This window comes from Anas acuta, chromosome 7, assembly GCF_963932015.1.
Source record: "Anas acuta chromosome 7, bAnaAcu1.1, whole genome shotgun sequence".
Taxonomy (NCBI): domain Eukaryota; kingdom Metazoa; phylum Chordata; class Aves; order Anseriformes; family Anatidae; genus Anas; species Anas acuta.
The window spans coordinates 4,141,011-4,166,641 of NC_088985.1; the positions used below are offsets into that span (position 1 = coordinate 4,141,011).

At 47.7% G+C, this 25,631-nt stretch overlaps 1 protein-coding gene across 6 annotated transcripts in view; it reads left to right on the forward strand.

Moving 5' to 3' along the window:
* Nucleotides 1–25,631, forward strand: part of MICU1 (mitochondrial calcium uptake 1) — a 79,366-nt gene that overhangs the window by 12,247 nt on the left and 41,488 nt on the right. For 4 of the 6 annotated variants that reach the window (XM_068688408.1, XM_068688410.1, XM_068688407.1 and 1 more), the window contains 4 exons: nucleotides 144–305; nucleotides 11,953–12,136; nucleotides 16,435–16,597; nucleotides 24,429–24,472. In XM_068688408.1, the coding sequence (XP_068544509.1) occupies nucleotides 145–305; nucleotides 11,953–12,136; nucleotides 16,435–16,597; nucleotides 24,429–24,472 (552 nt within the window). In that variant the 5' untranslated portion in view covers nucleotide 144. Of the gene's footprint in view, nucleotides 1–143; nucleotides 306–11,952; nucleotides 12,137–16,434; nucleotides 16,598–24,428; nucleotides 24,473–24,906; nucleotides 24,962–25,631 lie in introns of those variants that run through there. The other 2 variants (XM_068688412.1, XM_068688413.1) reach the window with 2 other exon arrangements.

A 25,631-nucleotide genomic window follows, 5' to 3' on the forward strand; every position in this document is an offset into this window, starting at 1 on the left:
GTTATTTTCTGCCATTTTTCCCGTTTCAGGAAAACTCAGACTGCTGGTTGGGCGCTAGCATCCTTCCAGGCCGGGGGTCAGCGTGAGAGTGGGCTGCTGGAAGCTGTTTGTTCCTTTAATAATGCATTGTTCTTGCTCGACAGGATGTTTCGTCTGCGATTTCTTCCTGTGGCAGCAGGGCTGGCTGCTGTTTCTCGGCGTTACCACAGGGCAGCACAGCACCCCAGGACCAGGCAGAGGCTCGTGGTGGCGGCTTTCATAGGGACGACGGCGGTGACAGCAAGCGCCAGGCTCCTTTGGCAGAGGTAACATTTCTCTCATTTCTTGCCTTGGGCTTCCTGCAGCTCTGGGCCCTGTGGTAAGTGCCTGCAGGCAGGCTTCAGATCTGCAGGAGACTTTGTGAAGTGTTGCTGCTGGTTCTGCATCTGCTGCATGGAAGGAACAGAATGTGCTGCTGGTGGCCCTCTGCGGAGCTTCTTGCTCTTCTGAGTGGTCAGAGAGATAAAACAAAGCTCAGGGCTGCAGAGCTTCCTTCTGTAGCAGTCTCCCATGCAGGCTGTTTGCCCTTGGTGGGGTCTGCTGCCAGGCTTCTTCCTGCCTGGTGATGCTGCCTGGGTCTGTGGTGCTGTGCAAACAAATCAGTTGCCTCAGCCAAGCTGGGTGACAACGCAGTGCTTTCAGCTGCTGGCAGGGCTGTGAAGGGCGGTGTGCTGGGCCAGGGGATGCTACACTGCTTTTCTTTATATTTCTGCTGGCTGCTTCACAAATAAAACAGCAAGGGGGAGAGCCGAAGGGGATGGTCCATCCTTTACTGGTAAGGTAGCTCTAAGCAAGACTTGTGGTTTTTAAAAGGATGGTCTGGGTGTGCCTACTGATGAAGCTCAAAGCTTGGTTTCATAGCTGCGAGGAGAACGGTGAGCTCTGTGCCTGCCTGCGATGCCCCTCGCTGAACCCTGGGCCCGTGCCACATCTGAAGTAAATCAAGGACTCTTCACCTGTCTCAAAACATGAAAGCAGCGTGGCACCAGCCGTGCCACTTGAGTTCCTGGCTGTAATTAGAGCCTGCAAGTGAAGTCATTGCTGAAAACCCACCTCGTTTCATTCCAGTGTTAGGTGGTTTGTTGGCTCTCTGCGAGCCTCTTTGGCCAGAAGGCTCTAGTTTTAATGTAATGGGAAGAAGATGCTAATTGTTAATTGTTCTGGCTGTTCCTAGAGTTTTCAACAGTGATGTTGCCTTTTTTAAGAGCTGCTTGGATCAAGGAGAACGCTGCGATCCAGCAGCATCAGCTTATGCTACATTTTACAAGTAATCCACAGGTACCTCACGCATCCTTATCTGCAGGACCTGAATGCGCAGCCGCACAGCATGGAGGCTGAATGCCTCTGTGGTGGTGGCCAGGATAATGCCCTTTGCAGGCAGGGAATCGAGCAGGTTTTCTGCTTGAAGCATCCTCTGTGTGATCATCAAGTAGGTAGGGCGTAACGTCCTGCCTCAAGCTCTCCCAAAGACACTGAGGTGGCATCTCCCTCCTGCAGCAGCTTCACCCCTGCTTCTGGAAACAGCTGAGTTGTTACCTGGGGCTGGGTAATCTGCAGGAGTGATCTTAGCTCCGGGAGTACTTGGCTGCTCCTCAGGGCCCTGGGAGCTGTGACCAGGCGCGACCTTGTGCAGGTGAGAGCGCAGATAAAATCAGATCAAGCAGACAGGCAGCGTCTTTGCAGTGGCGTGGTCTGTGATCTCCCAAGTCCTGATCAGTCTGCAGCGACTTACTCTGATTTTTTTCTTTTCTTTGCTCTTTTTTTTTTTTATTATTTATGAATTTGTAAACCACTGAGCAGATTTGCATGGACTTTGAAGATCTTCTTTGAGCTATGAAGTAAACCCACAATGCCTGTGATTGTAAAACAGAAGTACGTCCAGGCACACGGTATTCATTTAATTACTCAACATACAGCTGTTAAATAAGAACGAAACTGATGCTTGGTATACATATAGAAAACACTTCCTACTGGCACCCATAGGATTTCTCACCAGACTTTCAAATAAGCATTTTAACACTTTAAATAAATGGGAGATGAGAATCTCTGTTTTCTTTCTTCCACAATATAAATCGAGGTGATCACTAGAGATTAAGAACAAAGCACAGGCGAATACAAAGCACTTATAATGATATCCTGGGATATTCCGGTAAGGGGTAAGTATAATGAATTAGTTATAAAAGGCAAATTCATAATACATCCAGCTGGGGCACAGGGATTAAATAAGCCAAGTGTCAGTGAAAACGTTATTTATAAACTACAGAGCAAAACACGCATCCATCTGTTTGCTTGCCCGTGTTTACATTAACGAGGGATTATGATTTATTAAACACTGAACTGGTATGTAAAAGAGGGGCAGGTTAGGGAGGATCTTCGTGTAACCAGGTGGGTTGGTGCAGTTAGTCTGCTAGACAGAGGTGACGTTGGTTTTCCTTCAGGTAGTTAAGCAACTGAGCTTTTGTTGTGAAACCTCTCTGCAGCACAGCTTGCCTCCCGAGGGCTTCCCCAGGCTTTTCCTAAGCGTGGCTCTCTTAGCATCACAAAGAAGTAACTCTGAAAATGCCTCTGAAAAAAATCCCTCTGATGGTAGGTGACCCTAATGAGGAGCGTGTGCTTGCTAATATTCTGCGTAGCCTGGGCTGGTCCCTTAATGCAGCTGGGTGCTTCCTTGCCCTTTGAGTGAGGAAGGTACTAAGTGATGCTCCTCTGCAGGCTATCAGGGGGTTTTCTTTGAGATGACACTTTTGTGGGAGGCCTCCCTCTTTCCGCTTTCCTTTATGCTTTTTCTGAGCTAAAGCATTAGACATAGGCTAAATCAAGAAGCACCTGAGAATCTTACACTTCTTGGACTAGGTAATTAGGAGGTAACGCAGCACTAGAGAAGAGCAGTAATACAGGAAAGATGCTCTCTGACTTGTTCTTTTTGCTCCTCTGCGTGGAGCAGCGTGTCAGTGCCCTAACACTGCCCTGCTGACCTGTGGGAAGCGGCGCTGCGACTGATCAGAACTGGAAGAAGCCCCAGCCTCCTGCTTCAAAACGTCCCTTGTACTTCTGGTGGTGAGGAACCTTGCAAAAAGGGATTAATAAGGCGGTGCCTGTACCTGAACTTGCCGTGCTATGAAGACAGAGCCTTCTTCTGTGTCCCCCTGGCTTGGTGGGATCTCCATATTTGATCTGTGTCAGCCCAGGCACGCAGCATGTGGCTTTCTCTGTAGCTGTCTGCTGCAGGCGTGGGGCTTGCTGTCCTCCAGGAGCTCTTGCAGCTGCTTTCCGTGGTAAACATCTCACCTAAATATCAACACGAGCGGCCAGTGCTGCTCGGCTCGGCCGTGGTGAAGCATAGCCCAGCAGTGCAAATAACTAGGCTTGGAAGACTAATGAAGTTTACCCTTTCTAAGCAATAACTTAGACCCAAAGGATTGCCAGTTGGCAACAGAAGCAATTAAGCATCTGGGCATTAGCATAATGAACTGAATTAATGGGAATAAATCTTGGTGCAGTCACTGGCTGATCTGAGGAAGGCGTTAATGTATGGGAGCTACTGAGCCTTGCAGTTTGTGGCACGCTCGGTGTTTGTAAGAGGATATTAGTGGTGCTCTTGTACAACTTGTATCTTCTACTTCAAGGTCCAAATACCCATTTGGTGTGTTATTAAATGGCCACAGATCTTCCTCTCGTGAGCCGTGCTGACTGAATTCATGGGCATCTGCAAGTGCTGAGGTTGGGATTTCGGTGCTGAAGCTTGTCACTCCGATCAACCCACTACTGAGTGACAGGAACGAGCGAAGGCACCTTCTGGGGATGCAGAGAGATCTCTGCAAGCAGTGTTACCAGTGCCGTTCCTCGTTGACTGGAAGTATTTAGCCGTGCTTTCTTTCTTCTCCTTCTCCAAACGAATTGGTGGTGAGGGTACGGCACTGCGTTGCCCTGGAACTTCAGCAGTGAGATCCTTTGCTTCCCAGAGTGTTTGTTTAATGCATCCCCCTGGTTTTGCTCCACGCTCTTCTGGTTCTTTCCCCCATCCTGTGCGTAAGTTGAAGCCACCAAGTGCGAGCTACCTGCCTCCCAGCTGTGAAGGTACATCCTCACGCTGCTGTAAGCTCTTGTTTTTCAGGTTCTGCTCCTTGTTGGCAAGTTGAGCTGTTTTGGTGCTGGCTGAAATAGGTTGAAAATTCATTTCATCCTCACCATTCCTTCCTCCCTTCTTCCTCCACCCTGTTCTCCTTGAGTTATCCCATATCAGTTCTCCAGTTGTTTCCTGGAAGTCTCTGTGTAGGGGACACCCATTCCTCTTCCTTGCTTTGCTGACCTTCCCAGCTTTTTGTCTTCCTCGCGTGGGTTTTGTCTTGGTACTTCTGGAATTAATTTTGAAGCTTAGGTCAGCCCTTAGCAAACTGTTTAAGAATGCATTGCTTTTTTTTTCCGGCAGAGTTGCGGGGACTTCAGAATAATTTGCTTAGAATACATTTTTAATGGCAGAATTGCTGGAAAGAAGTTACGCCAGCCGAGACTGACTTTTGTTGTTCTAGCAAAACAAAGGATACCACAACTCATTGTCGAGAGGAGAGGGACCTGGTTTAAAGCTGGATCAGGAGCTACTCAACATGGTGCAGGAGAGAAGATGGGGGGGAACGGATAATACCCACTTTAGGCTATTTATATTTTGAGCTCTGCCCCATTTTTTAATTCTCATTGTGAGAGGTGGCAGAAGGAAGGGACTATCCTTGGGGCTGCTATGCTGAGGATTTTCCTCTCAGGCTGGAAGCCACATTGATCTGTGAGTGGCGTGTTGAAAGAGCACCGTGTCCTTCCTGGTGGCTCTTGGCTTCGTATTATTTTTACCCATGAGTATCAGGGGAAAGGAAAGAATCTGATGCTGGGGAACGAGCCAAAGCAGAGCTGGAGTCAATTAGGAAAACATCTGAACTGCTCCGCAGGGAGTGACCTCAGCTGAACCACGAAGCTTGGAGCACAGGTATTGTCCTGAGCACGCGGCCGGGGAGTTGGATCAGGGCGTGAGCACGTTCACAGCAGCTTATTTAAAGCTTGCATCGCGAAACAGCTCTGGGCTTTGTGCAGAGAAGCCTGCTGGCAGTGCAAGAAGCTTCTCCCCAGACTTCGCTTCTCCTACAGGATCACGCTTTGAATCCTGTCTCATAACATGATGGGAACCCAAGGTCTTTCATGCCACCCGAAATCGCGCTTTGACATCTTTTTTTAAGCAATCTGGGTGCCCTCTGGTGGCCACGGCCCCACCTGCTGCCTCCCCCCCCCTTTAGATTGGAGACCTGGAAATGCCTGCTCACCGGGGGAGGCAGCAAGAAAAGCTGGGGCTGGGCACATCGCTTGGGAATGGAGGTTTTAGAAGAGAAGTCAGCCTAACCTTGGGGTTTGTTATTTATTTATCTTTTCCTTTGGCAAACTTCAGCAGTCTCCTGCAGTTGGCTGCGGCTGAGACTTGCTGGTAGAAGCTATAAGCTCTTCATTTGGCGTCTAGACCACGTATGGGATGGCGTGGTGCTGCTCTCGGGGCCAGCGGAAGGGAACAAAAGGCTGGTGAGGCCGAGGAGGCTGCGTCTGATGTGACACGGCCCGTCTGCCTCCAGCCTGCTCCAGCGGTCAGGGCTTTGCGAGAGGTGCTGCCTGGGAAGGGAGCAATGCTATGAAGCGCTCTGCAGAGATTTGTGCAGCAGCAGAGGAGCTGAATTGTTATTAACAGAGACGTAGCCGGTAACGGCACGGCCTGGAAGCTGGTAGCCCCCTCTGCCTGACCTCCTGTGGCCTTCCCCTGCTGTCTGCTTTCAGCCAAGAGCAAGAGGATGAAGCAACCTGGAGGGCTCTCGGTATCCCCAGCGGGGGATCTCGTGGCCCTCGTCCCTTTTCCAGTAAGTCAGTGAAAGATTTCACACTCCTTTGGGTACCCAAAGCAAGATTCCCTGCATTTAAATAGCTCCACCTTGCAGTTAATCAGATTCTTGAAGTGTTTTTCCTGGTTTTCCCCATGGATTTGCTCCTCAGGGCTGCACCATCAGAACCAGGAGCTGATGAGAATTCACGTTCTGTATTGCCAGCCAGGTGCTGTGGGGTCAGTCTTGCTTAAAACTTCTTCATGATGCTTAATTAGTAATGCAGGCTCATTAAGCTTGATGGAAAATAACGTGCTGGAGTTTAATCAGCTTGTGTTGACGTTTTGCATCGTTATAGCAACCCGACTTGTCTGTCTGCAGAGAAACTCTGCTGTCAAGGAGCTACGATGAGTTTACTTCATCTGCATCTTGGTAGCCCGTGAGAAGTAAGAGCTCTGACTCTGGGAGAGAAAAAAAAAAAAGCTAAATATTTGTTATTTCTGCCCCAATAAATATTTAATTTGTGGCTTTTGATTGGGTAAGATTTAAAAAAAAAAAAAAAAGATGCTGAGGAGGCTGATCAGTGACCTAGGAGGGGCTGCGCTGGTGCTGTACAGGAGCAATGGTTAATATTGGGACTTTATCCTCTAGGTCATTAATAAATGGTGGCGTACGGCCAGGAATTTGGCCTTGTCAGGGCTTGGGAGAAGCTCAGCCACTCGTTGATGATCAAACGCTTGTATTTGGATTCCCAGTTTGTAATTGTTTGGCTGTGTCATGTTGGTTTTTGTTGCCCTGCTCTATTAATCACAGTATCACTCGGTAGCAAGAGGAATGCCATATGGGAACTTGCATTTATGGCATGAACGTTACTGTGGTTATCAGCAACAGTGGTAATCTCATCCAGAAATGACATTTATTAATGTTGTTATTTAGCATAAGGCATCTTTTCTGGATGCCCTTGTCACTAAATTCTTCTTTACCCTCCTTTAATTACAAAGTCTAGCAGGCCTGTCGTTACACCAGCAGCCCCGTTAACTTGGTGTTATTAATACCTGGAAAGAGGAGAGGATGACTGGACGCCAACAACAGCCGGGCACGAGCTGGCAGCCAACTTTTATTAAAACTGAGCTTCGTATTTTTGCAAAAGATTTCAGCAGTGACTAAAAGTGAGGTGCAAAAATAGGTGTCTGCAGTGTTGCTGTGCAATACAGTGAAGCGGAGAGAGCCTCTGGGATCTCTCTGGAGATGAGGACGTACAGAATATAAGCCATGATATTTCCGAGTGAACACTTCCTTTGTTTGTTTAGCTCTGTCACTTCCAATAACCCAGCAAACCGTCTCGATTTATTACGCGTTCCTTGTTGCTTTTGCTAACTCTGGCAATAAAAGGCCCGTGCTCTGCAGGTCGTTGCTTCCTGCTTGGGTTTTTGTGGCCCTTACCAGTCCTGCACGGTGTCTAGCTTGGAGTTCCTGTGGAGCACAGCCTTCCTGTGTCTTTTCTTTCCCTATTTCTACGGGGGCTGCTTTTTCTTGAACTGAAGTTTTGTTTTTTTCACTTGTATCTTTTCCTAGTCTTGGCATCCTCTCACCCTTGGGTAGCAGCTTTGGATATCCAACAAACCCATCTCAGCAGCTGGCGGTTGTCCTTCCAAGTCTCACTTGTCTCTTCATCTGGCTCCGTCTGAGCTCTAAAAGCCAGGTTTATGCAAGCCTCGAGTGCACTGCTTTGTGTTTATGAGGGCACCTGGAAAACTTGGCAGAACTGGAGCTGTCCTCCCTTACCTTCCCACCTAAGGTATTGTTTTTCTTGAAAGCAGAGGCTGGTGGCTGCAGGGTGACAAGCTTGCTGTCTTTAGGGCCAGGGATGGAGAATGGGATGCCAGCTCTGATCGTACTGAGCCTTCGTGGTCGCCCCATCTTGTGCTGCTTGCTGTCTCTGCCAGCCTTGCAGCTTTGCAGAATTGTCTTGCCTTGCTGGACCACGTTGCACCATCTGCGTGCCCAGGAGCAAACACGAGGGGAGATCTGCTCCCTAAGGAGTGATGTTGGCCTGTGTGAGCCGAGTTAGCTGGGAAGACCAACCTAAAATGGTTCAGGTTTGCTTTGTTCAGAGCAGTCCACTCCAAGGGGCTCGGAGCAGAGGTGTCCTCGTGTCCTGTCCTGTCCCTCTGCCCCTGCGTGCTGCTACCAGTGCCTAAACTGGGCAGCGGCGGGGGGGAGTGGGAGGGAGCGTGAGGAATCAGCCAGCCTGCTGCCAAGGCAGGGCTGGGCGCCTCCTGCCTGCTCCTGGCAGGCAGCTGTCTCACCTATTTTTAGCAGTTGGGTGATGGAGAGAGCTGGGATGGAATAAATCCTCCCCAGCAGCTGATTTCAGTGCCTCCCTGTCCTCACGTTAATCAGCCTGTGTGTGCACAGGCTTCTCCCTCTTCCCCTTGGGTCCAAGTCTCTTCCCTCGTGTCCCGAAGCAAATCAGCTTCACGTCGTGTCCTCACCGGTCCAAGCGAAGCCCTGCAGCAGCTGGTGTATGTCTGTTGTGCTTATCTCAGCTTCCTCTCCTCCAGCTTTCTCACAGCGCGCTGACCTCCTCGGGTCAGCTTTCCTCACAGCGTGTTCTGGACCCTGAACCAGCCCTGCTCTGTTTTTTTCTGGCTGGTGCAGCTTTTCCTTGAAGGCACCTTCAGAGTTTTCTGCGGGACGTTCGTGCTGCTGGCTGGGTGGAAGGAGGCCGTGCACATCTCGCAGTTTCTGCTGCTGTTTCCTTATGTTCTTGGACCCGCTTTGGGCTGTGACTAGTAACCACAGCTGTCTCCTCCATCTAAGTTTTTATCTCAGTTTCTGGAATCTGTCTTAATTTGGGTGTGCTTTCCTTACAGCTCTGGCCACGAACTCTCTGTGTGACTTATTTCATGGCCAAGTTCTGTGAGAGTTAATGACAGATGGATGCAAGGTAGTGAAAAGTTCAGGGCTTTGTCCCTCTCACAGAAAACCTGGGCTGCGGATCTTCGTTTTAGGTTAATATCCGACTGATCACTGATTGTGGTCGAGCTGAGCTGAGACAGAGCTCCTTGTTCATCCTCCCCACCCTTGGAGGATGCGTAATTGTGCATCTTATTTCCAGACCAGACCAAGTTTGCTCTCTCTTGCATTTCAATATGAAAGCCTGAAGCTTTACATGGCTTTAAACCTCCCTGGGATGTCTCCAGAAGAGGTGTTTACATGCACGGAGCATTGCAGCTCCGGTCTACTGAAGAACACAGCTGTCAGGATTCCTCTCTCCTGCTTCTCGTTCGATGGCGAGGTGTTAGACGACTCCCGGATGCCCAAGTCCTTGATAATTCCCTGTTTCCTTCTCAGAATAAATAGCATCTGGTAGTTAAGTACTTTGCTGCTGCCTTCAGGATTAGAATAACTAAGCACTGTGATCTCTGGCACAGAGCTTTGTTATTTTAGCACGCTGTTCTGCTTCTCTCTCGAAGGAAAATACCTTAACGTGAGGGATTGTGACTTCTTTAATGAGTAAAATCGTAGGCTCTTTAGGCAGTCCCTGGTATGAGTCCCAGGATGCTTCGTGGATGCGTGTCCTGTGGTTGAACGTGTTTGGCTCTCTCAACGACCAGTTTGCAAAGTGAGAAGTGAGCGCTGAGCAGCCAGCTGTGGGGGGTAAGTGGCTTTCTTTGGCGAGGATCAGTGCAGTCCTAGGCTCCGTTGCTGGCTTTCTCCAAGGATTAAAAGACGAGAGTTAGAAGTAGGTGGGAAATACTCTCTGCCTTCAGCTCGGATCAGTATGGAGGAGAAACCTGGGGAGACCAGAAGGTTTGAGGCATGGCAGCTTGGATCCAGGGCAGGTGTTCCTCGTGGAGAGAGGCTGGCAGCTTACCTTGGCACGCAGTGAAGTGAGTCTTTATTCTTTTCCTCTCCCTTTTGCCTAGAAGCTGTAAGAGCAGGCACACCAGCCTCGGGGAGGGAGCAGGGCTGGAAAACCCTTCTCCCCAAAAAGGGATGTGGAGAGCCTTTGCTTGGTGATGGAAGCCAAGAACTTGAACAGAGGGTGATTGTGTGGATGTGAAACACGTAGTGGTACGTGCAGAGCAGACCCTGCTGCGGTTCGTTCAGCCAGGAGTTTGGCGTTGGGCCTGGAGGTGAGGGATAACATCCAGCTTCAAGCCTTGCTTGTGAAGTAGGCTCTGAATTCTGCTTTTGTTCTCATCTCTCGTTTTGCTTGTGTGGTGGGAAGGTGTTCCGTCTGCAGAGGAGAGTTAATTACCTGGATAAACTAAAGGGGGTGAGAAAAGCCAACTGTATGCACACAGCCTGCGTCTGTGCCACAGCAGCCAACGGGCTTGACAGCATGATGAACTGCAGGAACGCCGAGGATTTGCTGGAAACGCTTGGTTCTGAAGTTTGATCTGTCCCTGCCTGGTTTGCTGACTGTCAGTCAAGCACTGCAGGAGCAGATCTTCACCAAGACAGCTGCTCTCCAGCGTGTTTGATCCTGGGCAGCGTGGTTGTGTAGCCAAGCCACCTTTTCTGCTGCTTTTCTGTCCCCAGGACCTTTTCTTGTGGGGTTCCTCGGGACTGGTGCCTCCCCCACAGAAGGGCTTTCCTTGTCAGTGCTGCTGTGTTAGCCTCTGTTGGCAGCAGCTTCCTCGAGCAAACTGCCGGCAGCCCAAACCACAGCTCGGCGAGGATGTGCCAGTGCTGATTAAACTCCCAGGGAAGGCTTCAGGAGAAGTGCCAGCCTGGACTTGGTGCTCCAAGTGATGGATCAGCTGCCTGGCTCTTCTGGGGCGTTAATTTCTTTACTGCAGGGTGCTCACAGAGAGCCCAGGCTTGGATCCTGCCTCTGAAAAAAGGGAGGTGCTTCGGTAGGTGTTCTGGCCCTTAGCAGTTAATCCTGTAGTCTGAGCTGTTTGTCGGTGACATGTAGGTTAACTGAAGGAGCTGCTTTAGCTTCTGGCTTTCTCTGAGGGCAGTTTTCCCGAATAAAGTCCCACGTTGACTTTGTGTTGTAAATAACCAAGTTCATAGCTGGGGGAGGACAAAGCATCAGCCCTCTTCGGAAGGCTGCTGAGCAGCGGGAGCCCTGCACGCTGTGCCGGGCCCAAAATAAATCACCAGGAATGCAGAAGTGAAGGCACCTTAGCTGAAGTCAGAGGCAAGGCAGGATGATTGCCTGAGCTGTCAGAGGCCTTTAGCGAGCGAACTAATTTGTCAGTTAGCTTTGTGACATGTTAGCATATCCTTGGAGATGATAAATTCTCTGCTGGTGATGGCTGAGCTCTGTCTGCTCAGAAACTGCCTTACAATAGGACGCAGGAAAGCTGTGGTGTTTGGCTGACGGGTTGATGGTGCTTTTAATTCAACCCCCCCCCCTGCTAGCTGGTTATCCTGCCAGTTGCTCAGACAGAGCAACTGCAAGTTTTGTCTGAGGCTGTGGATGGTTGCTGAAGGTTTTTGTATCTGAACAGCAGCAAGGGGTCCTTTGCTCTGCCCGCTGAGCCACGTGCCCAGGTGGGGGATGAGTGACCCCAGTTTTGGTGTTGCAAATCCTGAAGCACTGGGATTTAGAGATGTCCCTGAAAAAGAGGGAGATAAGGAAATAAAACAGCCTGCCACCTGTTAGAAATTCCCCAAAAATTGCTGAAACAAAGAGCCTGTTGTGTTTGAACCCTGCAGTGCTGTGGTGGAACGCTTCTCTGTCATTTTTGTATAGGTCTTTTGTTGGGAAAAGTGGAATTGAAAGCTGGAGGGAGTATTGAATCCCCTTCCCAATCTCAATCTGTGTGGTTTTTGGGAGAGGGTACAGTAGAGGGAATTGCTCAAACTTTCTTGCACAGAGAAAACTTGCTGTGGTTATTAGGCTGGTTTTCAGTGTGCATGGGGGAAATCTGATCTGAGTGGGGAAATGCCCTCAATAATCCAGGAAGATTGCTTTTTTTTTTTTCTCTGCAGTCATCCACGCTGAACTGTAACAGGTTTCATTCAGGGAGAGCCGGGCAGGTTCCTGTAGCTTTATCACCCCTCTCAGCTTCCTAAACCGCTGTTTTCTCTTTGCCTGTCACAGAGCCTATGCCGAAGACTCATCCTCAGTGAAACACGACACGAGGACGGAGCCGAGCGAGAAGGCGAAGCACCCTGAGGAGGAGGAGAGCAGCGGCGATGAGGGTGGAAAGGCCGTCACCTCGGGCAGCGAGGAGGCTCAGGCAGAGGGGAAGAAGAAGAAACGGTCGGGCTTCAGGGACCGCAAGGTGCGGGGCTTGGTGGGGCTCCACCTGCGGCTGCTGCTGCAGGGAGAAAACGTGCACAGCGTGTGTTGAGCCTGGCTTGTGGTCTGTACCTGTCTTTATTTTCTGTGAGACCTTGGTATTTTGGGAGCCTGCTTTCTCGGCATGGTACCGTGGGCTTCTTTGGGGCAAAGCCTGCCTTTTTGGGAAACACAGCACACACGTCCTCTGAGATGGGACTGCCTGCAGCTGAAATGCCCACCTCTCTCTCTACGAGTCCGTCCACGTGTAGGTGTTCCCAGGCAAGCAGGCAGCATGTGTAGGAAGGAAGTAGAGGGTAAGTGTGGAAGGGAGGGTTCTCCAAAACAGACGCTTCAATTTTTCCTTTAATTACTCCACATAACTACAGCTGTTGAAATACATGCCCAGTAAACATTCCGATCAGGTATGTTTTCAGGAAGAGAGAAGCCTGAGTAAGGAGTTGTACCATCAGCTTGTGACCTGTGTTCACTCTTGGGTGATCCCGAGAGCTTTGGGCTCTTGAGAAGTGCCCGACAACTCGTTTAGTGCTGTCTGTTATTACACGATGTACAATTCAGCCTGATGGAGAGTCCTGTAACAGAGCTGGCAGGCCACGGGATTTTATTTTTTTAAACCTGTCTGGACGTTGGTTTTATTGGGCTCTGCTTGATTTAATATCTCTGCAGTGCCAGAGAGGAGAATGGGAGCGTGTGCTCTTCTTTTCCTCTATGGTTTGCTCCTGATGATTGTTTTTAAGACCGTATCCTGGAGGCTGCATCTCATTATGTGTTAAATTGTGGATTGTTGTAGGGTGGCTTAACGGCTTTGCATAAAAAGTAACTGTTTTGTTTGAAGTTGCTGAATCATATCCTGTTCTTAGATCACACAAGTTTCATTGTCTGGGGCTACGAACTTTCCCTGTTGGGACATTCTGGTGGCAACTCAGTGAAGTTATGTTGCAAGTTGCTACACTAAGAATTCAGAGTCGTCCAGGGAACGTGAGTTCTCAGCTTCTCATAATTTCCTTGGCAAGGGGGTGTCAGGCAGTCTGACGGCTTCAGCAAAACTTTGACTCTTGCCAGAAGTAGCCTGTTGTGGGTTTTTTTCAGCGTCGATGGATGGAGGCAGGCTGCAAAGAGCAAAGATACGATCCGCCTTCCTGCGCGCTTCCATTTTTCAGAAAGAGCACTTGGTAATAGAGTGAGCATAATGATTGATTCGTCCTACGTGGCTGCTCACCGTCGCTGGGGAAGCCAGGGAACATTTGTTTGCAAGCAAGGACTCTTACTCCAGTCGTTAGGAGACGTGCCTGCGCTGACCAGCTCTTTCCTTCCCATACTAGGCGGGGAGGAATGTGGCTGTGCTTCCCAAATAAGACACGAGCCAGGCGTGGAGGGTCCCTTCCAGTCCCTACATGACTCAGGAGCAGCAGTTTCCGCGGGAAGAACACAGATGAAAACAAATCTCCCCGTCTTTTTCAGACAGAAGCCCGCCTCTCTCCAGCCCTAAGGCCAAATGTGCCCGTTCTGAACCAGGTGCTGGTCGTGCTTCTGCTTCGTTGGAGGCAGGATGTGAGCGCTGGCCTGCCAGGTGCTGAGCTCTGGGTTTCAGCAGATCCCTTGCGGGTGGTGTTTAATCAGCAGCTGCCCTGGTGACTCAGCCCAGGAGGGATGTTTGCTCTCTGCTCTGCTGCAGAGCAAGGTGTGCCCTGGCTCCTGACTCAGAAGGGCGTGCTGCTTCCCCTGCCGTTCATGCGTGGCACCGAGGGAATTCCCGACTCTTCTCTGTTACCAAAAAAAGGAAAAAGACACAGCAAAACCCCTTGCAGATCTCCCTGTTACTAGCCGAAAACGGCGTGGGGTTTTCCTTGAGGACAAATACTCCCAATTAAGCTTAATTTGAACGCTTGTTTGTTATCCTAGTGTTGCTTTTAATGCAGTTGATCGGCGGTGAGGCAATAAATTAGATGTGACGTTGCTATTTTGGGCAGTGATTCAGCCAAGAGGAAGCCGAAATACAAATCACTGGTGCTGGGCGCTGCATGGATGAGGCTGGGGCACGTGCTGTGACCCATGCTTGTATAGATCCTTGTATAGGACCTTGTATAGGACAGCCCGAGATCCCGTTCTCTTGTACAGTCAGGCTGTGAACTGAGATGCTAATTAGAGCTTTATTTTTCATGTCTGCATGGGATTTTTTTCCTCTTAACACAAAGCTTAGCAGCAACACGACTGCAGCAGTGCCACGCAACAGTGGCATCAGCTTTGTGTGGCAAAAGGGATTCCTTGCTCATCTTCCTTCCCCAGCACGTGCTCTGTAAGAAATGCCATAATAATAATAATAATAATAATAATAATAATAATAATAATAATAAAACAAGAGCGTGCTTGGCCAGGGAAGTGTCTTGGAGCCTCTTGTAGGGAAGGTGGTTGTGGAGGAGGGCTGCCCAGGATGGTTTTATCAAGGTTGGTTAGAATTAGCTTCAAAATCTCCCAAATGGGGGTGTGCTTAGCACTGGGTCTGAAACAGGCGAGCTGTTAGCACTCGGCGAGCCCCAGCCATCCCTTTCACGAGCTGCCCTTGTGTTCAGCCCGGGGCTGAAGTCAGAGGGGTAGGTCATGGTGTGGTTGCTCATTTCTGCCAGTTAGGAAGATGATGTTAGCAGAAATGAGGTAATTGTGAGTTCAGCTGTGGGCAAAAGGAGGCCGGATTGCTGTGTTTGCTCATCTCCCTGGGAAGTTTGGGAAAGTGTGATTTGGGTTGTGATGAGAGCAGCCTGCTGGAACAGGTGGTTTAGATCTGACTTCTTTCTTCCAGACTGAATTCCTCAAGCTGCTGCTTCGTTATTGCTTTTGGGAGCCACCTCGTGCTGCCAAGTGGTCTTTGTTCAGTCCCCATATCTTAGAGGACCTTTTGGACTGGGGCAATAAAAACAGGATTAGGTTTGTAGGGGCAAAGGCTGGGGACAGGAGGAAGAGGTGAGAAAAACGTTGTGTGAAAAAAAGAAGAAAAGAGGAAAGAGGGAGCTGGCGTAGGGGTTGATGCAAGGGTATTGCTGTGGTCCTGGTGGGCTTCGGTATGAAAAAAAAAGCTACGGTGATGTTATGAGGAGCGTGAGATGATGTCAAAGCCGTATCAGTATCTCTACAGCTGCAGGTGGGACCTTTCTTGTCCTCCAGCCACAGGCTGCCGGGGAGCAGAGCTGCACCACGCGTTGGGAGGAAGGCTCTGTGTCCCTTGGAGGGATGAGAAGCCTCGTTTCGTCCTAGAAATATGAAAAATGAGAGAGGGTGTTTTCTCCCCGATAAACATCAGGGTGGAGAAGTTGTTCGAGTGAAAGGACAAGGCTGAAACAGGACCAAAGGAGTAAATTATTTACAGATGCCTTGGCAGCACCCTTGATCTTGCCTGGTCTCTTCCAGCTGATTGTTGGTTTTTTTGTTGTTTTATTTTGTGGCTCTTGGCCAGGAGTACCGAAAGCTTCAAGAACAAGATGGACTGTTAAACAGGGCGTGTAATAATGCAGAAACAACGAGCTAAACTAATAAGAGACGTCGTCTGCTCTAACGCATGATGAAGTATAGGGCTTGGTGCCTTTTTCCCCCTAGGTCATGGTTTTGATTACAAAAGCTTTGCTCTCTGATTAATTCTAGTCCTACGCTTTGGGGAAAATAGTTCTAGGTGCAAAATCACTGCTGGCAGAGGTAGCAAGTGGCAAATTAGCATGGAGAAGACTGGCTAACGAACACTTTTGCAGTTTTGCCAAGGTGATAGGAAAGAGAGCAGAAGAGGCTCAATGACCGAGCAACCAGCTGTGGCTCCAAGTCATTTTCTCCAAGGCCCAGCTTGAAGGGGAAGGACTTTCCCATCTCTTGATGACTTTTTTTTTCTTTCAATTCATACATTAGTCATGAGCAAGACCGTTCGACACAGTGAATTTGGTTAGAAGTGCTGAGATGCTTTAGATTAACCCATTTGATGTTAGTGCTTTTTGGTGTTATATGTGGAAGTGTCTTCAGGGCTTTTTTATTTGACTCTTCGTGTTGGCAGAGGAGAGACAAAACTCACCACTAGTGAAGGCTCGCAGTGTAATCCTGTGACACTGGGAGCCCTAATGCCAATTTTCCTGCTACCTCAAGGGCTGAGGATAGGGATTTTTGACCCTTTCAGCATTATTTATGTTGCTGCTGCCCCAGCCTTGTTGCAGTAGAGCAAAACTTTCACAGACTGGTGGAGGCTGCTGGTTTAGGTGTCTGGGGTGGAACCGTGCACATCTCATGCTGGTTACGTTTGATTCCCAGGTGATGGAGTACGAGAACAGGATCAGAGCCTACTCCACGCCAGACAAAATCTTCAGATACTTCGCCACTCTGAAAGTGATAAATGAACACGGCGAGTCTGAGGTTTTTATGACGCCGCAGGATTTCGTGAGATCGATAACACCTAATGAAAAACAACCCGAAAGTAAGTGATGTATGTGTGTGCTGGTTGCAGAAACTAACCCAGCAAAGGGGAGTAAACCGCAGTCTCTTTTTACCCGATCCTCAAATTTCCCATCAAACAGTTACGTTGTTGTGTATCATCTGTCTCTGTGTTGACTCGTACAGCACAAATTGGGGGGTTGCTCTCCAATTAGTGCCTGGGCTGCTGCCACAATAAAAAGTGGTGTTCTCACCCCATGCTTTATGCCAATGGGATGAAGTGCAAGAGGACAAGGGAGCTGCAATGAACAGAGGAGGAAGGCAGAAGGCTACTGATGTACGAGCCAAACTCATCTCTCCAGCAGAGCCTGCAGTGTGTCCGTGCAAGCTTATAAGTGGTTGTCTTGCAATGCTGCCAAATAATGTTGATAATTCAGGTTTGTAAGTGTTGCTCTGAGTTCTTGGGAGTTTTAAACCCAGGAGTGCTCGGGCTTAGAAAGCACCTCCTGAAGCTAGCGTGCATATTTAATAGAGCAAGATTCCTTTCAAGTGAAACACGGTAAGAACCGTTCCTAAACCTACAAAAAGAGAGTGCTCTGCCAAGGAAATTGAGGAATAGAGGAGTACAGGTAGCTTCATGTGCCCAGCTGGGCTGTGATGCTGCTGGCCATGGTGGGCCTTGTCTCTGCCTGCTTCAAATTCCCTGATGTCTGTGCTGGAGCACATCCGTCCTGGTACCTGGATGGGTCTGGGAGGCAACAGGCTGGAGAGCAGATGCTGCTTTTCTAGGATGAAAAACTGTCCTGAGTGTTTGGGAGGCTGGGTTTTGCAGGGTGGTGGGAGGGGTTTGCATATCTTCTGTTTTGGAGGAGACTTGTATTGTGGGTGAGGTGTAGGGGATTGGATTTATTAGTCTCCCACAAAGTATCTCAAAGAACAAAGCACGTTTTGTCAAACTAAAACTCCTCTCTGCAGGCAATGAGGAACCTCAACCCCCAAATACCCACCTTCTGAGAGCGGGGTTTATATACAAACTAGGAAACGGTTTGATGTCTTGTGGCAGCTGCTGAATAAATACTGTGTATCTTTGTGCTTAGAAAACAACCATGTGAAGCGTGCGTGCGGGAGGGAAGGAAGAATAATCCCATCATTACCTTAGTGTTAAAACACGCTGGTGAATTGATATTAATGTCTTCAGGTCCTGAAAATGGCAGTAGTTCTTCATATTAATTACTTGGTTTCACCTTCAGCGATGGAGTGGCTTGAGCAATGAGCAGAAGGCAGTGTTCAGAGATGCTGAAAACGCATTACTATTTTCCACATCTGGAGCTCCTTGAGTTAGTACTTGCAGTAGCACCTGGCTGAGTGTGAGGCTTCCCGTGTAAGTTATTTTTTGTCAGCCTGCTTAAAAACAGAAACCATCCCATGCTTAACTTTAAGCCATTTGATTCTCCTCTTCTACCGTGTAATACCTGCAGTTGGTGCTTTTCAAAGTGTGCACAGAGAATGTGGAAGAGTGCCCAGCAATGTCTAATTCGGTGACAAGCAAAGGTGAATAATTCAGTCCTACAAACAGCTAACTTTCCCCCATAACTATCGTTCAGACTAGGTGAGCTGCTTAAATGGCCCTGTGAAGCCCATCATGGCCTTTAAGTGCCTGCAAAAGCTACCAGTCAGTGCCACAAAGCAACCTAAAAGGGAAATTACCTTCATGATTGATGGAATCACTCTTGGAAAGTGGAGTGAGATGGAAGGCAGTGGGCCTTGGCTGGGTGTAGGCAGTGTTACAGCTTGTTGGCTTGAAAATCTGACCACCATTGCTGTTGTGGATTTGCTTGCGGACAAAACTAGTTTGTGTGTTCTTTATAAGCACTATAGATCATGCCAATCATGGTAAGAGATTTTTAAACACGTAATGAACTCAAAAGAATAAAACATTTAGTGCTACAGTAAAGTCAAACCAGCCATAACCTTGTTCCCAAATGTTTTAAAAGCTGGTAGTAAAAGAAGATAGGTCTAGCTTTAAAACCAGAAATTACATTAAGACAAAGACTGCTACCTGCTGGCTGATTTATTTGTGTGCTTAACATCCGTTTTGTACTTTTGACTCATAGGAAAATCTGGATCATAGGTTATGGAGGAAGTGCTGGGGCTGCTTTCTCCCTTAGTCACGACTCGGGTGTGCCCTCCTCTGGGGCTGGAGCATCCCGCCTTCATCCCTGGGCGCTCCTTGGAAATCTGTCAGGTGGTGGCATGGCCTGCTGTGATCACAGGGTAATGCTCAAACTGGCAGACTGACTCCTCTGCAGCCCTGCTGACCCCAAGGCTTTCTGCGAGAGGTATTACGTAGTGTTTTCCTACAGTAGACCTTAAATGTGGGTTCATCTGTTCCTAACCCGGTCAGGTTTAAAGGACTCACAGCGCACAAGCTGACACTGGTCAGCGAGGGCCTTCTCACTGATGTCTGTGCTGTTTGATCGAGGGCAAATACTGTGGAATAAAAGCCACGTGGAATAACACGGTGCCTCTGAGTGCCTGCTGCACATAAGTGTTAAACTGCTGATCTACAGAGAGGTCTTACACCTGACAAATTTCTACGGATTACGTATGGGAAAGTTTGATTTAATAAGTCAATAAAATGTCAATTTTAAATTCTCTTTTTTGTTTGGGGAAAATGAATTCTAACTCATTACTCGCATAGGTTGCTTTCTCTTAATAGTTCAGGAAAACTTTCTGCCCTGGCTTTGGCTTCCCATTTGCTCGCAAGCAAGCAGAGAAGCCGTGCTTGACACGCTCCCGCCCAACTGGGAAGTGTCTGCCACAGAAGAAGAATGGCATCTGTCTGGGAAGCTGCTTGAAGAAAAGTTGTTGTTGTGCTGTCTCTGAAGTCCAAGTGCCACCGAAGCGTGGGCAGTGATAGCTGCTCCCTGCAGTCCTGTTTGTTTTTTTTTCCTTTCCACCTTCTCTTCTTCTTGGGAGGTGGCTTGGCTCCCAGGCTGTGTGAGCATCCTGCCTGGTGTTTGTTCCAGCCAGTACCAGGAGGTTTTGGTCCTTGTGAGAAGGATTAAAAGAAAAAAAAAGAAAAAAAAAAAAGGCTTTGTGTCTTACAGCAGCACACTGTAACAAAGAGATGCTACGCCCAAACTGGTTTTGTTCATCCATCCTTATTAACGTCCTGAGTTAAGCCAAACTCCTGCTGCGTGAAAGGTGTCTTTCAGGACCCACCCTGCTTTGCAGTGGCTCAAAAATGTGAAGTCTTGGAAATGCAGAACCTGGCAGGTTTCTCTCTTTTTGCCTGCGAGAAACCAAGAACACGCTGTCAAAGCTGTGCCAAAAGCAGCAGCTGTGCCCTGCAACCTCTGCGTGCAGAGCGGTGCTGGAGGAGAGGAGCTGCGAGGAACAGAGCTGATGTCTTCTGGCTGGATCTCTTCAAAGGAGTCGATTGAAGAGGCCACGTTGTTCAGGAGCAGGAGTGTGGCCCTGGTTTACATTTCTGGAGAGTGCAATCTGTGAAAAACATGTAGGTTTATGTAACAAAGTGTAAAAAATAATCATTTGATTTCAGCTTTTCGTGCAACAGCTCTTCAGGTATAGTAGCACTGGAGTGCGTAGGGTCATGTTGTGAAATGCTTGGTGCTGGACTTAAAAAAAAAAAAAACGTCTGGTTTTGTTTGGCACATGGCAAAAATCTCGTGCTTCAGTGTGGATGCATAGGGGAGGGTAGAGCTTCGGTGGCTGAACAGGAAGAATTCTTTGAAGTTGTGCACAGAGCAAGGGGAAAGGTGTTATTAGGACTGGGGAGCCTAATTCCAGGTTTTTAAGTGGTTTGCTTTTCCTACCCGGACTTAAAGAACAGCTGAGCACAAGGTGGCTTCTGAATTGCCACAATGCTGAGTAGTTTGGGGAGCTCAGCTCTCTATGCTGTCCCTCTTGGGAAGCCAAGCAATGTCCCTAATGTCCCTCAGCAGCGCTTACACTCAGCTGTGGTGGTTATTTATCTGGGGTTTGACTCCAGCCGGGGCACTTGGCTCCTAGCAGCCCTCTGCAAGAGTGGCGTGCTTGTTGTTTTTGCTGCAGAAATATCCTTCTTAGGCCAGAATCATCTCTGGGCCCTCATATGAAACACAAAGCTGGCGTACAGCTTCGGATGGGAAAACTCAGTCCAGCATTTTCTCCTTCCCTGATGTAGCATGTTGTGTATGCGTGGCCAGCAGGCTCCTCGGTCCTCTTAATTGGCCCTTTTGCTCATCTCCTTGCAAGAAAGAGTCCGTGCCCTAATAACCAGGGGGAAAGGAAAAGCAGTCGAGTAAATCTTACCCCAACAACGTGGAAAATCTGACAAAGGTAGAAAGACCGGAGGGAGTTGGAAAGATTATTCCGTCGCAGTGGAAAATCGTTGGCATCCCAGAGGAAATCATGATGGTTTCTAATTCATCTGAACTGTTTCCTTGGCATAACATTAATCGTTCTCCTGGAAGCTCGTTTGTTAAATAATTCTTAGACCTGCAATCTATAAACTGCTGCCTACAGCTTTCTTCCCGAGGTAACACAAAGAGCTTAGGAACTGGTAGGTATTTAGCAGGCAGGGTAATTAGTTAGCTTTGAGTGCATCTGTGGGACGTGCTTTTTCGTTAATCAATAGAAATATAGCAAGCATTGGACTTCAGGTTTTTAATAGAGCTGAACGAGAGTAGCAGCAGGTTGTTCGGTGTTTTTTCCCTTTATATCTCTTCTCTTTTCTCTGAACCATCCCTCCCACCTCCGAGTGAAAGAAGCAAGCACACAGTGCGGCTCTGCTATTGAGCGGCAGGCAGTGAGTGTAAGTCATTTGGATTTATTTGGAAACATTTTTATTTTTAGTGCTGTGAAACCACCATCAAATGACTATGAATGGTGCCCTGTATTCCTAATATTGGTGATGGAGGGGTGTCAGTCTAACCTAAGCACCGCTTAATGGTGATGCCACGTCTTTGGCTTCTCCGTGGCAGCTCCTGGTTGTATTTTAGGTACTGTCAGAAGTTGTAGCAGTAATAAATAAAAATTTATAAAAAAATAAATTTCCAGGGGAATTTGGAAATCATTGCAAGTCGTTCAGGCTCCTGCAGAACCTGTGGCTGGGAAAGCAAAAGGAGCGCTGATAATCTGGGTGCGTGGCGAAAGGCGAGGCGTTGCGTGGTGTTTGATGGAAATAAAAGATGCGTTTCAGGATAGGTCGGAGCGCCGGGTCTGTTTCCTTCAGGAGGCTGAAGGAGCTGTAATGAGATCACGCCGAGGAAGGCTGTGGTCTGGGCTTTGGCATGGGCTGACTTTGCAGGAGAAATCTCAGCCTGCAAAATGAGTTCATACTGGGCTCGTGTTCAAGCGATACTGTGTGTTTCAGACAGTGTGCTAAGGAGCTCTTTCATTTCTTTCTGTAGAGTTCGAGTCCATTACCTCGGCTGAATGGCTTGCTGAAGGCTTCATACCAAAAAATCGTTCCCCATCTCGTGCTTCGGGTGCTCCCGGTGTTTTCTGTGCGTGGTGCAGGGGCTGTGTCACACCAGGATGAGCACTGGAGCTGAACTGGAGAGGCTCCCTCTACCACTGGGAGCCTTTGTGGTGCACCCTGTGCCTCCCAGCAGCATGGACGTTTAATGACAGGCACTCCCCGAAACAATTTCTGGCTTTCATTGTCATCTCCTGGAAGAAATCCTTTAGTCCTCTTCCGGGAGGCTTTCCAGCCTTATGCATACCTTGAGTTTCTGCTGTGAAAGTCTTTGAGGAAAAGCCTTTTTTTTGTATGTAATGTAAAGAAGGAAGAACACAGGTATCAGGCGTGTTTGGTTTCCTGTTGTTCACTTCTAAGATTAAGGACTTGCAGAAAAACACGTAGCTAATCCTGTAAAAAAAAAAAAAAAAAAAAAAGAAAGGGGAAGTGTGTGCAGTAAAAGTGTGTGCCTTGAACATACCCGTGCCTTTGTGGCTTAATTTCACAGTTCTCATATTAACTTGGTCGGGAGCTATTGCAAGGGGAATTTTATGGGTGAATTTAAGTGTGGAGCTTAGGTAATGCAGCGGAGAAGGGATATTGTGCAGAGCTGGGAGTCAGGATGAGCATAAAACACCGACATGAACTGACATCCCTGTGCTGGCAGTATGTAATGCTGTCTTCCAGTGTGATACAGCGACGTGGAAAAGGACAGCAAAAGTGACACATTTTTGTGCTGCATTTTGGGGCTTTTTAGGTGTTATTTGGCTGTTTTTAGTAACTTCCTATACATACATACAAAATTCTACACGGATTTGTGTATATACCAAAGAAAGCACTCGTTCATCTTTGCTTCCTGTTCATCCCATGAACATCCGTTCATTTTGGGTCATCTTTGAAACCTGTTTGTGTTCCTAATAGTGCCCAGTTTGAGGGATTTTGCCATTAAGATGTACCTTCTGGTTTTGTCTTGAACTTATGTCATTTATTATTTATTTTTTTTAGCATTCTGTGAGCATGTATATAATGCTGGCCTGCCAGGGGTATGTTTTAGGGCAACATCTAGTGTATATGTATAAGCACGTTGTATTAAACAAAACCTGCCTCGAAATGTGACAGCATATATCCTCCTGCATTTACGCACACAACTTTGAGGAGGAACAAAATTCTTCCAAAGAAAAGAAGATTAAACTCAGAAAGTGCTTGAATATGCAATTTTCTGGCTGTTGTCAGGCACGTAAAATGGTGAGAAGGTGCTTTCTGGCTCGAGTTTTAGCTGCTTTGGTTCAGAAAGGTTGAGGAGGTCACCCTGGAGTGATGAGCAACTCCATTTTCTGCACTGTACCCATTATGAACCTTTTCAATAGATGAGAAGTGTTTTATTATCCTCCTCCACACGCAGGTGATGCGGCAGGCTGCTCACAGCTCCTCCAAATGAGATAGAAGAGGTTTTATTTAGTTTTTCCATCTTTTTTTCTAATTTAAATTGAAACGAGCAAGCGATAATTATCATAAACAGTGGCAGAAAATGCAGGGGACGTGGCTGTTCCTCGGGGTTTTATTTTCAGAGAACTGAAAATTGGCCCTCGTGCTCCTGAATTACTGGAAGCGCTCGGTTCGAGTTCTGCTTAATCTCTTCTCAGGATGCATCTTGCTGAATTTGTCTTGCAAAGCTCCAATAATTAATCTTTCTGATGTTTTTGTGTTCTTGCTCATCTGTGCATCCATCAGTATACGTGCAGCCTTCTGGGCATGGCTCATCAGATGGAGGGCTCTGCTCCTTAACTCCACAAATGCTTTTTTTCCCTTAATAGGGATAAGAAGAAATACTTCTGTGATGGTATGAGATTGAATTTACCAGTACAAATAACTTCCCTCAAAAATACCCTTCTAGCTAAAGCACTCACTAATACAGTTGCATCTCTTCACCTGACTGCTTATGAATAATTTGATATGAAAATACAAACGAGGCTTGGATTGATATGAAGAATTCCCAATTATGCAAGCAATTCTGTTTTTTCCATTTGTGAACCACTGAAAAAATGGTACTGAAAACAAAAGTTGTACCAATGTGCATTGACGTGGGGCATCGTGGGCAAAATCTTTACCTGTTACCAGCAGGAATCTCCCTATTTGGGGTGGGTGTTTCAGACTTGAGAGAAGTGCTGGCAGCCGTGCTGCTGTTGTCCCTGCGAGATGAAGATTTTCTTTTCTGATGCTCTGAATTTGTCTTTTGTGATCAAAATGCAGTGTGCAAGGAACTAAAACATTTCTTTCACCTTGTACTTCCCAGTGATGGTATTCACACTGTTTTACTTCCTAATCCCCATTGAACCAAAAGCCCCAAAAATGCTTTCTTTTATGCTCCCAGACCATTTTTTAAAAATAGCTTTCTTTTCTCTTTCAGATCTGGGGCTGGATCAGTTCATAGTGAAGCGCTACGATGGGAAGGTGAGCACATCAGACCAAACGTGTATTGTTCAATAACCTCTGTAACCTGGAGTGCTTCATTATCTCAATATAGGTGTAAATGCAAGGATTGTTTAGGCTTCCCGTTGTTTGGTAGCATTGCAGTGTTTTTATAGAATGACAGTGAATGAGAAATGTTTTTATGAAAGGGGACTTCACTCAGTGTTGACAATCAAAACGTTTCTGCCTCTTTTAAGTACTGGTACGCCAGGAAATTATATGTTGTAATCACATTTCCTCACTGCTGCTTTATGACCGAGAGCCCCATAAGCTGTGTGTTTTCAGGGAAAACTCACTTGACTCTTCCCTTCCAGATTTGTCTCCAGTTTCCTGGAGACGTTTGATTCTTTCTGCGTCCCCAGCACGTATTTCTACCCCATCGAATCCCCTCACTTCATTCCCCTTTTGAACCCTAGGTCCTTTCTGCAGTGGTACACAACTGTTCTGGATGTTTGTGCTGTCATGGTACGTGTTGGTAAAATGCTGAGCATGCTCTGATGTAGTTTTGTCTGTGTAAATGGGGCACGTAGCATCCGACCTGTCGTTATACAGATGGGAGACTCAATTAACCACACCATAAACCCCACTGGTACAGGGGTAGCTCTGGCCCCAGGACTACCAGCCCTGCCGTTCCCTGTCTTCCTCCTTTTAGTAGGGAAAGGTAAAGAAAGGTGATCAAACACCTGAGGTCCCTGTCACCTGTGGTGTGCAAACGTTCTGCTTACCCAGGCAGCAAAGCAAATCTTGCGTGAAAAACAGGCACTTGGAAGGTGGTGGTTTGGCAGCTGGTTTTGATGCAAAAAAAACTGAATCACAAACACTTGTTTTCTTCCCCACTGCCACAACCACTGTATCTGCTTTTCAAGCTTCCAAAACATAAAGTACATATTTTCTTTGCAAGGTACCCAAAGTTTCTCTGTTCTGTGGCTGGTTTACATCAGCTCGCTTGCAGCGTTTTATCTTGTCAAGCTATCATGTTCCTCCCCAAGGCTTTACATAAACAAGATTTGTTTGTAGGGCAGAAAAGCTGAAAGCCACGCTTTTTTTTTTGCTAATAGTTCTTCTGTTCCTGAGCACTCTGCCATCAGGTCTTATCATACTGGGGATGAGATCAAGGCGAACAGTTTGGACTCCACTTTTT